At 52.9% G+C, this 13,152-nt stretch overlaps 1 protein-coding gene across 28 annotated transcripts in view; it reads right to left on the reverse strand.

Moving 5' to 3' along the window:
• Positions 1 to 13,152, reverse strand: part of STIM1 (stromal interaction molecule 1) — a 112,645-nt gene that overhangs the window by 41,814 nt on the left and 57,679 nt on the right. For all 28 annotated transcript variants that reach the window (XR_012585180.1, XR_012585177.1, XR_012585179.1 and 25 more), the window contains 2 exons: positions 10,104 to 10,215; positions 8,675 to 8,790 (listed from right to left, as the gene is read on the reverse strand). Coding sequence is in view for 25 of the 28 variants with exons in the window: in XM_074572063.1 (XP_074428164.1) it covers positions 8,675 to 8,790; positions 10,104 to 10,215 (228 nt within the window). In the remaining 3 variants the exon portion in view is untranslated. The remainder of the gene's footprint in view (positions 1 to 8,674; positions 8,791 to 10,103; positions 10,216 to 13,152) is intronic.

Below are 13,152 nucleotides of genomic sequence, written 5' to 3' on the forward strand. Positions count from 1 at the left end.
TTCCTAGAACTTTCCTTTGTAAGGTAGAGGTCAATCAGAAGAATTCAGTTCTTCATTACTGGGAAGAAATTCTCTGGGTGACAAAGGCTGAATTCAGCCAAACTGGGTTTTCTCTGCAGCTCTTCTCCAAAAAGAATTAAAGGGTTCCCCAGACCACGGGAGTTATTCAGCTGCTTTGAGCAAGGAACTTGCCTCTTCCCACCAACGGCAACCAGCACCAGGGCTGCCATCGCTGCCTCGGTCAGTGCCGCCACATCAGTGATTCACAGAACGGTAAAAAAACCCAATTAATCTGAAGCTTAACTATTCTACCCACTGTTTGCATGGCTCTGGGGATATTTCCCATTCAGCCCACGGTGCTGAGCACGTCACCTCCCAGCGCAGAACGGCTGCAGGACGATGTCCTGCACCTTCCAAATGGGCTTCAGGAAGATAAAGAGGAGGGGGGAAAGGACAAAAGAAAAAGTAAAAGCTCTTACACTTTGTAGTAAGCTTCACCAAAAAAAACCCCACAGTATTTGCCACAAACTACCAAATATTTGTACATTTTGCACTTTCTTGTGGGAGGTGTCCCTGCCCAGGGCAGGGGGTTGGAACAAGGTGATCTTTAAGGTCCCTTCCAACCGGAACCAGTCTTTGATTCTACGATTCTATACTAAACTTCGCCAAAGCACCCCAGTATTTGCCACAAACTGACAACTATTTTTCCTCAAATGTAGCTCTCAGGACCATTAACCTGCTCAAAAATGCAAGCAGAAAGCAGGTTGGATAGTGAGGAAGCGGGGTCTCCCCGGGCGGCGTTTCACAAAGTCCCCTTCCAGAACACACACTGTCTCGCCGTGCACAATGTCGTGTCCCCCCCCCCCCCCCAAGCCACCCCAGGACAACCCAACCACGCCCCCATCCATTTCCGAAATTGCTAACAGAAGTGCTGGCAATTTGGCAAATTGATTATTATAGTTTCTAAACAGCTCAAATCACATTTTAGTGAAAATCTTGGAGGTTTTTCTCAGCGTTTGCCAGCAGTGGCAGTGGAACGCGCGGAACCAGGTGACAGCTCCGCTCGCACCCCAAGGTGCCGTTAATGACGGCCATTACCTTTGTACCAGCCGCTTCACACATTAACGCTGCCATGACACAACCATTTGGAGTTGGATGCAACATGTCTCCTGGGCTCAATTAATAGCTCTTATTTCCTTCCAACTGCCAACACGACTGAAAGGATTCATTCAAATCCCAGTTACTGCTTCTGCTTCACAGACTGGGAATCGAGGTCGTAGCACAGTGATGCACCGACAGCCCCAGGTGAGCCCGACCCAGGTGCCACACGCTCCCAGGCCCACATAGAACCAGAGAATGGATTTGGCAGGAAGGGACCTTAAAGGACACCCAGTGCCACCCCCTGCCCTGGGCAGGGACACCTCCCACCAGCCCAGCTTGCTCCAAGCCCCGGCCAACCTGGCCTTGAACCCCTCCAGGGATGGGGCAGCCACAGCTTCTCTGGGCAACCTGGGCCAGGGGCTCACCGCCCTCACAGCCAAGAATTTCTGCCCGAGATCTCAGCTCAATCTCCCCTCTTGCAGTGGAAAACCCTTCCCCCTCGTCCCATGGCTCCCCTCCCTCATCCAGAGTCCCTGCCCAGCTTTCCTGGAGCCTCTTGAGGGACTGGAAGGGGCTCCAAGGTCTCCGCGGAGCCTTCTCTTCTCTTCTCCAGGCTGAACCCCCCAACTCTCTCAGCCCGTCCTCCCAGCAGAGGGGCTCCAGCCCTCCCAGCATCTCCGGGGCCTCCTCTGGCCCCGCTCCAGCAGCTCCGTGTCTCTCCTGTGCTGAGGCCCCAGAGCTGGAGGCAGCACTGCAGGGGGGTCTCCCCCGAGCGGAGCAGAGGGGCAGAATCCCCCCCGTCGCCCTGCTGCCCACGCTGCTGGGGATGCAGCCCAGGCTGTGGTTGGTCCCAAACCCAAAGCTGTGCTCCATCCATGCGCGCCGCATGCCATCGGTGCAGCTCCATTAAACGCCCATGTTGCAGGAGCCATGCTTGGTTTGATCCCCGTGGTGTCACACCGCTGCCATGCGCAACCGTGCGCATCAGACAGGCACCACTAACATCCCATCCTATAAAAGACACAGGAACTCTTCAATCACTGAAAATCATGGGGGAATTGTCCCGTGAGGAAGGGACAGAACTTCTGTTTCTGCGTGCAGGAGCCCGCGAGAATAACTGCTGCAGGACAAGTCGCCCTTCTCCAGGGTAACGAGTGTCTTTGCGAGGCAGAACCGTGGGAAAGCCTGCAAGTAATGGCAGGAGAGGTGTTCTGGAATAAAATACCTTTTTCTGGGATGGTTCTTGTGGAGCCCAGCCACCTGTGGAGAGCCGAGGTGGGCTGTCCTGCCCTGCAGCAGTTCTTCTGGCCAGCCCCGGGCTCCCCGCACGCTGTGGGTCAGAACAACCGGGGGACGTTCAGCTCCCTGACCCACTGCTGCGCTCACTGCCCAAAGACCTACGTCAAGCAGAAAAAGCCGGCGTTTTTCCATGCGTACCATCCGTCCGTCACCGCTGCCTGCGCGAGGAGGGGCGGGATCGGGCTCTCCCGACGCGGCTGGCACCGCTTCTCCCTCTGACCCCCCGCCAAGGCTCCTGCTCCTACGGCTGCCATGGGGTCACCCCTGGGGGTGGTGTGTCCCCGGGGCAACACAACCTAAATCTTTCTGCTCTCAATTTTCTGGCAGCTTTTCAACTTGTCGTACCAGAACTCCATGTTATTTCAGTTATTTACCTTCTATATCTAACGCCCCGTGACAGAGGCTGCCGGCACAGCGAGGCTCCGGAGCAGAGGTTTTACAACCGAAGCTGGGATTGTTTTCAGCCGGTTTATTACAACTTAAATCACGCTGTGTTGCTCCCTCGCCCGCAGCCGGGCTGGCACAGCCTCTTCTCCCTCCTCACTGGTGGCCTCCGCTGCTCCCACGCCCTTGCACCCCTTCGCTCCCAGCACCAGCACCCGCCATCCGGAAAACCTTGGGAAAGCCCTGGGAAAAAGCAACGTACATCACGGAAAACCGATGTCCGTACCTTTTTCCTTTTCTTTTTAGAGGAAAGAAGGGAGAACAGACACAATTCTGCCAAAGACAACAGTTGTTAGGCATTGACGGCAGGACTATTAATGTCACCTCAGGTCTGCAGCACTGCCTTGGTTTGTTTTAACGTAGCAAGGTAAAAACCTGTACAATAGCGAAACTTAAAACCTCAGGTTTTTTTAAGTAAGAAAGTCCCATCATGAAAGACGCAAATTCAAAGCCTCCGTTTTTAAAGGAAAAGTTTCCCGAAGTTTTCCTTTGGGACTAGAAGCAGGATGGGTTATGAGAAAACCAGCAATTTTACAGCACCTGACATAAGCATTGCGAAAAATAAGAGAAAATCCACACACTCAATACATTCTATACCCGTTATTTACGTTCAGGTTGAAACATCAGAAAAAACACACATAGGAATTACTAATTTTTTCATTTCCCGATGTGGATTAATGGGACAAGTGACACCACCGTCCTTGCTCAGCAGCGGGCGTTTTCAGGCACAAGGCAGGGAAGAGGAGACACCTCAGGGTGCGCCTCCGGGACAGGCAGGTTCCCTCCAAAGCGGCCTGGTGGCAGCTGCCATAAGCGTCACAGCAGGAAAACTAAATACAAAAATGCCTCCGTTCTTAAAAAACCCAAAAACCAAGCTAAGAGCTCGACACATTCCCCTGATGGCACCTAGAATTCTTCTGTCACTACTAAGCGCCAGTCCTTTCTGAGTCCTTTACACTCTTTTGTTGCTGGTGGATGCACAAGATAATTATGTAAAGCAACTTTCGGAAATGTGCTGATTTTCACTGTCAAAAGGACACCGTAACACCAGACAGATTTTCATAGAATCGCAGAATGGCTTGGGTGGGAATGGACCTTAAAGGCCATCCAGTGCCACCCCTTGCCCTGGGCAGGGACACCTCCCACCAGCCCAGCTTGCTCCAAGCCCCGTCCAACCCGGCCTTGAACCCCTCCAGGGATGGGGCACCAGTCCCAGTACCAACCCCTGAGGAACGCCACTCATCACTGGTCACCACTGGGACATCAAGCCATTGACCACAACGATTTAAGTGCAACCATCCAGCCAATTCCTTATCCACCGAGTGGTCCATCCATCAAATCCATGTCTCCAATTTAGAGATGTCATGCAGGACAGTGTCAAATCCCTTGCACAGGTCCAGGTAGCTCGGTTGCTCTTCCCTTCTCCACCAACACTGTAATGCCATCGTAGAAGGCCACCAAATTTGTCAGGCACGATTTGCCCTTGGTGAAGCTGTTGACTTATGTAAAGAAACTTTTACAAATGTGCTGATTTTCACGGGCAGTAGGACGCCGTAACACCAGCCAGATTTCCCTGTTACCCATCTCTTGGCTTCTCAAGTTCAGAGCTCTTGCTCCTTGAGGAGAACCCAAAGCCAAAGCCCCAGCTGATCAACCGCGTGCTGCCGGCACACAGGCTGAGAAAACTATACGATAACGCTAACGGACCCTATGAAGTCTATTAATGGGACAGAGCTGCTTTTCTGTCTAGGTGCAGGTTATCTAAACACAATCCAGTTAACGGTAAATATTTAAAGTGGATGGTAAATCTCACAGCGATAAATTAATCTGGTATTTGGTTAAGAAATTCTATTGCTTTAAACAAATAATGATTCAGCGGATCTCAAAGTACTTGTCAAATACACTTTTAATTATAGTAAAGGGAAACAGACGGTTATATTGGAAGCTATACCAAAGGAAAGCTGGCTTCATCCACCCGGGAGAGTGGGCACCAAGGAATAAATGCTTAATGAAAAGCCAAAAAAGGTCAGTTCATTACGAAACCTCCAATAAGTGCCACCTCCCGTCTGGGAAACGTCTCCTTGTCCAGGCACCTGGTCCTTGTGCTTCTGTTAACCCAGGCACAGACGGTCAATAAACACAGGGTAATGCTCGGGATGACGGCTAATGATGGCCGCAAACGAGAGGGGCTGGGGGGGCGGCAGGGACCCCATCCCACAGTGCGGTGGGGCCCATACAGAGAGGGAGGCACCGAAACCAGGGTGATGGGTGTCAGGGTGCTCGGCTGGTCCCCGGAGCCGGGCAGACCCCCTGGCAGAGCCCGGGGCAGGCACTGGTCAGGCAGCGGCTTGGCAAACCGCCATGGGTTGTGCCCAGCCACGGAACACACTACGTCTGGTGGAGATCTGTGCTGGGAAGGGGAGCTACGGAAACCTCTCCTGAAACCCCACAGGCAACACACAGGTCCCACTTCAATGGCCTTTGGAGAGGGGGCCAGGAGAAGCCAGCGGGATGGGTCACACGGCGCACAGCGTCTTCTCTGTCTTTTAACCCCAAATGGTACCACAAGCGGTGCCTTGACCCACCTGTGAAGAGACATTACGTCTCAGTCTCCATCACTTGAGAGCTATAAGGAATAAAAATTTAAATTCACTTTTCACCAAAAATATCTATTGTTTTGAATTTTACTGCTTGTTTTCTTAAATTCCCCTCTCCTCTTTCACCTGAAGCGGTGGTATTTCCTGCTGGATAAACCCCTGAACCAGAGGAACAGGACACCAGCGGGACACAGAAGCAGCAATCGCTTCATCTTGCTTCAATGAGAGTTTTACCATACTCCTTCGCAAATGGATTAATTACAGAGCTGCCACCCTGCAAGCAGTCAGACCTGTTTGAAGAAGGAGATGGTGTGTCTGGAGCCTAGCATGGGAAATCCGAGCTTGTGGGGCCACAGGAGCCTGCGGACCAGCACGGAAACGGGCCAGGCACCCACTCAACTACCTGAAGCCTCTGCAGGAAATTACAGGAGACATCAGAGAAGAAGCTTTCTTGTCCTGGGATGGGGAAAAGCATCACCCAGCTTCATGCGGCGGAGAGGAACCATCCCTTGGAACACGTGCTACGATCCCCACCCACAAAGAGATGTCTCTGGTTTTATGGGTCTGCAGGAAGCAGTCCTGGGGCTCCAATCCAAGCTGAGTTTATTTTAATCACGGAATCACAGAATGCTTTGGGTTAGAAGGGACCTTAAAGATCATCTCATTCCACCCCCCTGCCCTGGGCAGGGACACCTCCCACCACACCAGGCTGCTCAAAGCCTCATCCAACCTGGCCTTGAACCCCTCCAGGGATGGGGCAGCCACAGCTTCTCTGGGCAACCTGGGCCAGGGGCTCACCACCCTCACAGCCAAGAATTTCTGCCTCAGATCTCAGCTCAATCTCCCCTCTTGCAGTGGAAACCCCTTCCCCCTCGTCCCATGGCTCCCCTCCCTCATCCAGAGTCCCTCCCCAGCTTTCCTGGAGCCCCTTGAGGGACTGGAAGGGGCTCCAAGGTCTCCATGGAGCCTTCTCTTCTCCAGGCTGAACCCCCCCAACTCTCTCACCCTGTCCTCAGAGCAGAGGGGCTCCAGCTCTCCCAGCATCTCTGGGGCCTCGTCTGGCCCCATGCCAACAGTTCCGTGTCCTTCTGATGTTGGGGACTCCAAAGCTGGACACAGCACCCCAGGTAGGGTCTCCCCCAAGCAGAGCAGAGGGACAAAATCCCCCCCCTCGCCCTGCTGGCCACAATGCTTTTATACCAGTGGTGAACAGAAAGTAACTTGAAGAGAGAAGACAAACCCTTGCCAAGAGAGCAGACAAACCCTTGAGATCCTGCACCTGCGACCCAGCCCCACTGCCAGCAGCTTCCCTCCCTCATGGCGGTGATGACAGGAGACCACCTCACTGACCGTTGGAGAAGAGACGTAACGGGCACGTCGCTGAAACCACTAAATCTGTCCCTGTGCGAACGCTGCTGCTGCAGCTCAAAAGGTCACCGCGTGCTTCCCGAAACTGCTGATTGATAAAGGCTGTCGAAAACTGCTGTTTCGCAACCCATTCCATAAGGAATCAGTTTGAGATAAACAACTTCTCACCAGCCTGTATGAACTGGAGACAAACCCATCCAGCTAACCAGAAAATAGCAAACAGCACCTTCTAAGAAGCGTTAAATCTCTACTTCAGCTAAAAATCGAAAGGGTGTTTCCTCCGTTCACACACCTGCTACGTACGGAGATCCAAAGCCCGTACCAAACTGACCTGCCACAACCCGATGCGGATGGCTGACTGCAGGAAGGTCACGCTCCAGTGCCCGGAGAGCCGCAGGGAACGCCTCCAACGGGGAGCACGGCCCTTGATCTCCAACCATTACAAGTCATTCACTTTGCCATTTGCCGAGCATCCCAGAACTGCCTGAAAAACTCCCCTTCCAAGAGAGGAGCCCCCAGGCTGGAGCCATCAGCTCTCGCCCCCCACGTCGCCACCGCCCGCCGTGGCAGCTTCGCTTGTGACACAGGCCAACTACAAATAAAAAAGCCAACCATGCCTGAATTAATATATGCTTTTTAATTACTGGAAGCAAAACCAGCTGTTTGTACAAACTAGGCTCCTAAATCACTTAGCTTATATATCTGCCAAACCTCGTAAATTTATTCCACGCAGTTTTCCCAGGATTTGCCTCACTGCACCTTTTCTCAGGAACGTGGACACAGACTGACAACAAGAAATGACGGCACTAACAGTTGGACTTTTAAATAATAATTGAAGAAATAATGGAAGCGTCTTGTTGCTTCCCACTGGCCAAGCGCTGGGCAGCCCAGAGAGGGAAGGCTGGAAAAAAAAAAGCCAAAAACCCCAAACTTCTCCATTAGATCGTGCGCACATCCCTCTCCCACAGAATAAAGGTACATCCAATCTGCTATTCCAGCCGCAGACAGTAGCACATGCTTAAAAAAATCCATGGAAAGTGGTATTTTCGATGGTGACACACCATGTCGGTGATCCGAGCCGTTCCTGAGCCAGAACTTGTGCCCAGACTATTGCATTTGCACCCGCGTAAGAAAGAACCTTTCGTATTCGTTTTAAGCCTCCCGCAGAGGGGACACATGACAACTAAGGAGAGAGCAGCACTGCGTGAGAGGGCTCAAACACTGCCTTAAAAATCCATCTCATCTGCAGGATGCCGAGCCGAAACAGGCCCAGATCCAGCAAGGTCTCGGATCACGAAAGCATCTCAAGCTCATGAGAAAGGCATGAGTAAGAGGGAGAGAGACAAAGGTACCTTTAATAAAGACAGCAGACATGAGCCAGACGGAACGAATGCAAAAGGAGCGCCCTGGAGATAAGCATCAGAGGGCTTGGAGATGGAGCCAACCTTTGATGCCTGTAATCGGCATCAAAGGAACCCAGTCTCTCCTTCTCATCCATCCAAAATTCCCGTCCAGCCCCCATCGCTATTATGAACCACCCCCAGGGCAGCGGCAAACCCCACCACCAACAGGGAGAAGGGGACGGTTTTACCCCTGGGACACGGGGAACCCGGCAGGAAGAGCAGGGGAACAAAGAGCAGGGAAGCGGGAGACGGATGCGCAATCCCAGAGGGTAGGACACCTCCAGGCTACAGGGCTAATCCCATAAACCCTGTTCCAGGGGAACTGCGCCAGGGACAAGGCACGGAGGGGAGGCTGCGCAGGGCAGAGTGCGTCTCACACCGATCCACCTCTGCTGCTCAACGCTCAGCGGACGCAGATTCCCCCGACGAACAGCCAAAGGAGCTGCCGTCGCTGTTACTCACAGAGCGGGGGCCCGAACAGCACCGTGTCCAGAGCCTTCAGCTGCAGCTTCTGCCGGTGGCTCCGATCCGTCATTTTCAGAACGCTTCCCATCATGGTGGCGTTGTTCACCGCTAGCCTGTAAAAAAAAAAATTAAAAAAAAAAAGAAATATATATATAAAAAAAAGAGAAGTTGGCGTAGTCATATCCATCTGGATTTATAACTGACCAAAAATTGGTAACATGGAGGCTACAGGAGGGGAAATGAAACGAGCAGGACCTGAACGCTGCCTGCTTCGGCGATCAGGATAAAAGAAATCCCTCAAATATTGTCATCTCTGATACAGGATATCTCTGTGAAAGAGTTAAGCAGCAGTGCCTTCGGCTTCACTGGGAGAGAGAAGGGAATGCCAAGGCCATGCCTATTTCATCAATCCTGACAACCGAAGTCACTGTTTTCCTAAGAAAACCGATCTTCTGCTGTCCTACCAATCACTAATATTTTTTTAGCCCAGCCTGTATTGCTAGCCTCTGACATCTTATTTCACAGACCACAAGACCGTATTTCTCACTTGAAGAAACGTGGGCCCACCACGCACTGCCTCGAAAACCTTATTTTATTCCCAGTTAACCCCTCCTTCCCAGTCGGTTTACAGGCCCCTGTTCACTGACAATAACCTTTAACCAAAAAGCTGCACCGAGTTTTTTCAAGCCTGTTTGGAGTTTAGGCCAACTCAAGCCAGAGTTTCTCTTGAGGAACGCAAGGCTCCTTTGCCAGAGCATCAAGGGGTGTGAATTAACACCAGCACATACCAGAGATACAGAACCAGTAACCCTTGAACTGGGGACCCAGATGCACCCTGGAAAGCAGGCATGCTGCTTCGCTGGGGATGACGAGCAACAACAGAGCAGCTCCGTAATGGGGCTGCGGTGACCAAGGGAGACTGCGGCAGAGCCAGGACACGGCTCAGTTCAGGGTTTTAGCTCTAAACACGCAACTCCCGGCGTCAGCAGGTAAAGCCGAGCACCAAAACCAGCCAGGACAGTGGTCACCACAGCACAATTCGGGCGGCAGGCCCTGCTTTCACCCACAGCAGCCACACGCTTGCTTTGAGTTCAATCACTGATCTCTGAAAGGTCCCTCCCAACCCGGGCAATTCTATGACTCTACTCAGTGGTGGGTTTGTCAGTGTTGGGTTGATGGTTGGACTCGATGATCTGAAAGGTCCCTTCCAACCTCGAAAATTCCATGATTCTATGATTCTATTCACCTCCTGCAGAGAGGACCATGGCAAAGCCGAAGCCTCCCAACACAACCGGGAGGGAACCGGAGTCAGACATGGCTCCATCCACACCCAGGAACCGCACACCATGTTATGAGCCACCTGAGATAGGTTTTCCTCCCTGGCACACACCCCAGAAGAACACCAGACAAGGCAGCCAGCACTGACCTGGGCATGGCGTGTCCACTCAGCTGCAGCTTTCTGAAGGTCTCCTCGTACTGCGGCAGCTCCACGTAGGTAATGAGCCACTGAACCACCTCGTCAACCGTCCAGTTATACACTGTAGGAGAGGCAGAGAACAAGCAAGCGGCTTAATATTTTTGCTAAGCACCTAAAATCATGAACAAGAGCATAACTTCACCTGACGTACCCCATCCTACCACCCTCAGCAGAGGGAAAACCTTGCTATGAGGTGTGCAGTGAGCTGGGGCGGGGATGTTTCATCCTGTGGATAATTAGACAAGAAATAATCCCCCTGGGATACTCCAGACCATCCTGCAGGTCCTCAGCCCCTACCTGGCCACTTGTGTGATTATTTTGGCTAGTTCTACACATGATGGGCTGTTAAAGATTCAGCACAGACATGACGGGTTGCCACACTTTTAGCCTTAACTGACCCCCCCACAGGGTGCAGAGGGACCGGTGCGTTCCCAACGGCAGCCTCTGACAACAAACATCTCAGGGTGGTTGATTTTAAGGCCGTGCTTCCAGCTCACGAGAGACAAACACGCAACGAGGCCACCAGAGAGAGGAGCAGCCCCAGACGGTGCCTTTGGCAATGTCACCAGAAGCACCTGAGATCCTTGGAGAGGCAACACCCAAAGCGCTGGCAGACGCCAAGTGAAATCACTCTGTTTTCTGTCATCCGAGCGATGTTGCTGTCTCCAAACTCCCAACAAAGTACGTTCATCCTCGCCACATGCCCAACCCCCCAAAATACTGAATTCAGCTCCAAGTTTGGCACCACGCTCCGAAAGCCTCCCCCCCTCCGGACCTGGGGAACAGGTCAGCATCAATTAAAAAAAAAAGTGAAGATGGAGAAATGCTGTAAGAGAACGGTTGTAACAGCTTGAGAAGGTGATGTGCGGAAGGAGGTGGAGCGGGCGCAACAGCCCCAGGTGAACTCTTCCCCTTCCCTGCCTCACCTCCGGATTTGCGGATTATTTTTGGAGCTGATGCACAGGAAAACAAGGAAACCTTTGGAAAAGAAGCTTCTGCTTTTGCCACGTAGTTTTGTTGCACTTACAGCAATGGTGCGACAGCAAAGAAAACCATGCAGCGGATTTTTTTAATAGGACAGAGTGGGGTTTGCTATGCTTTAATTTATCAGCTGCCGTCTTTGCTTAGCATGGGCTGAGCTCTGGCTGCCTGCAGCAGCCCCGGCACTGCGCTGGACGTCACCGCTGCCGACGGCCACCACCTCGCACCGCTTCTGGCCCAACATCATCCATCTCCCTCGCGCCCTTTCCAACAGCCGAGGGGAGAAAATGCCCATTTCCTGCTGGCTGCGCAGGCTGCATGGCTGCCGAGCGCAGAGACGCGCTTCGGAAATGTCAACAATGAGTTGTCTTGCAAATATGAGAAACATCTTCCAGCTCGCTCCAGAGAGCTAAATGGCTTTGGCGGAAAGATGACAGAGCGGACAGGATGAGAGCCAAGCACTGAGCAAAGGAGAGCAAGACCAGAAAAGAAGGTCTCATCTCCTCGTACGCTTGCACGATGGCTCATGGGTGCAGGTTGGCAAACGCAAAGCCCTTGCTCAAGGAAACTGCCCACAGGGCTTGTCCTGTGAGGTCCCTCCGTGTCCCCACACCAACAGCCACCTCTCACCCTGCACAGCCCGGCCCTGAAGCCCTCAGCTTCCCTCTCCTTTTGGTCTTCCATATCCAGAGGTCTTTATTTTGGGAAAAAATCACTGCAGCACACTCCAGTGTGAAGATGGGCAGCGGTGGCATCCTTTGCTGTGACAATCTGATCTCCTGCTTCAGCGGCGTTGGTAGAGCCACGCTCACCGAGGCTTTATCAAATCCAACACCTCGTAAGAGCGTCAAAATCTTTACATTTTTGGATAATTAGGGGGCAGAAACAGCTTTTTAGCTCACACGTATGACCAGGAACAGCAGTAGTGGGAGGTAGGAAAAGCACTTGTTTGACCAGGGGCATCAGAAACGTGTCCCCATCAGACCCCCAGTGTCATCTCAAAGCTGCTTTTCACGCCTGCAGGAATCATAGAATGGTTTTGGTGGGAAGGGACCTTAAAGACCACCCAGTGCCACCCCCTGCCCTGGGCAGGGACACCTCCCACCAGCCCAGCTTGCTCCAAGCCCCGGCCAACCTGGCCTTGAACCCCTCCAGGGATGGGGCAGCCACAGCTTCTCTGGGCAACCTGGGCCAGGGGCTCACCGCCCTCACAGCCAAGAATTTCCGCCCGAGATCTCAGCTCAATCTCCCCTCTTTCAGTTCAAAGCCATTACCCCTTGTCCCATGGCTCCCCTCCCTCATCCAGAGTCCCTCCCCAGCTTTCCCGGAGCCCCTTGAGGGACTGGAAGGGGCTCCAAGGTCTCCGCGGAGCCTTCTCTTCTCCAGGCTGAACCCCCCCAACTCTCTCAGCCCGTCCTCCCAGCAGAGGGGCTCCAGCCCTTGGATCATCTCCGGGGCCTCCTCTGGCCCCGCTCCAGCAGCTCCGTGTCTCTCCTGTGCTGAGGCCCCAGAGCTGGAGGCAGCACTGCAGGGGGGTCTCCCCCGAGCGGAGCAGAGGGGCAGAATCCCCCCCTCGCCCTGCTGCCCACGCTGCTGGGGATGCAGGGGAAGGCACAGACCTGTTCTAAAAGCCTGATTCTAGTAGTTTTATGACTCGGGCTCAAACACCAGGGTTAGGCTCTGTCTCAGACTATCCTTTAAAAACCAATAATGTATTTTATCAGCCAGACACTCAGAGTGACGAGAAAGGAAAAGAGGAGCACTAACTAAATCCAACACCGTAAGCGAAACCGCGATGCCACAGCAGCTCTAAACAGAGGCACGGCGGGTCCCCGGCCTGTCGGAAGCAGGGAGAGAGCAAAAGCAACTCGGCAATTAAGGGATCTGGGGAGTATCATGGGATTTTCTCTGCCATCCCTTAATGATTTCTACCCTTTCCCAGCCGACATTAAACTATACTTCAGGCCATGCCCTCTCTAAGCAGCCGTACAACAGAATAAATAGCTCTGACAAGAGG

This window comes from Larus michahellis, chromosome 1 (genome assembly GCF_964199755.1).
Source record: "Larus michahellis chromosome 1, bLarMic1.1, whole genome shotgun sequence".
Lineage (NCBI taxonomy): Eukaryota > Metazoa > Chordata > Aves > Charadriiformes > Laridae > Larus > Larus michahellis.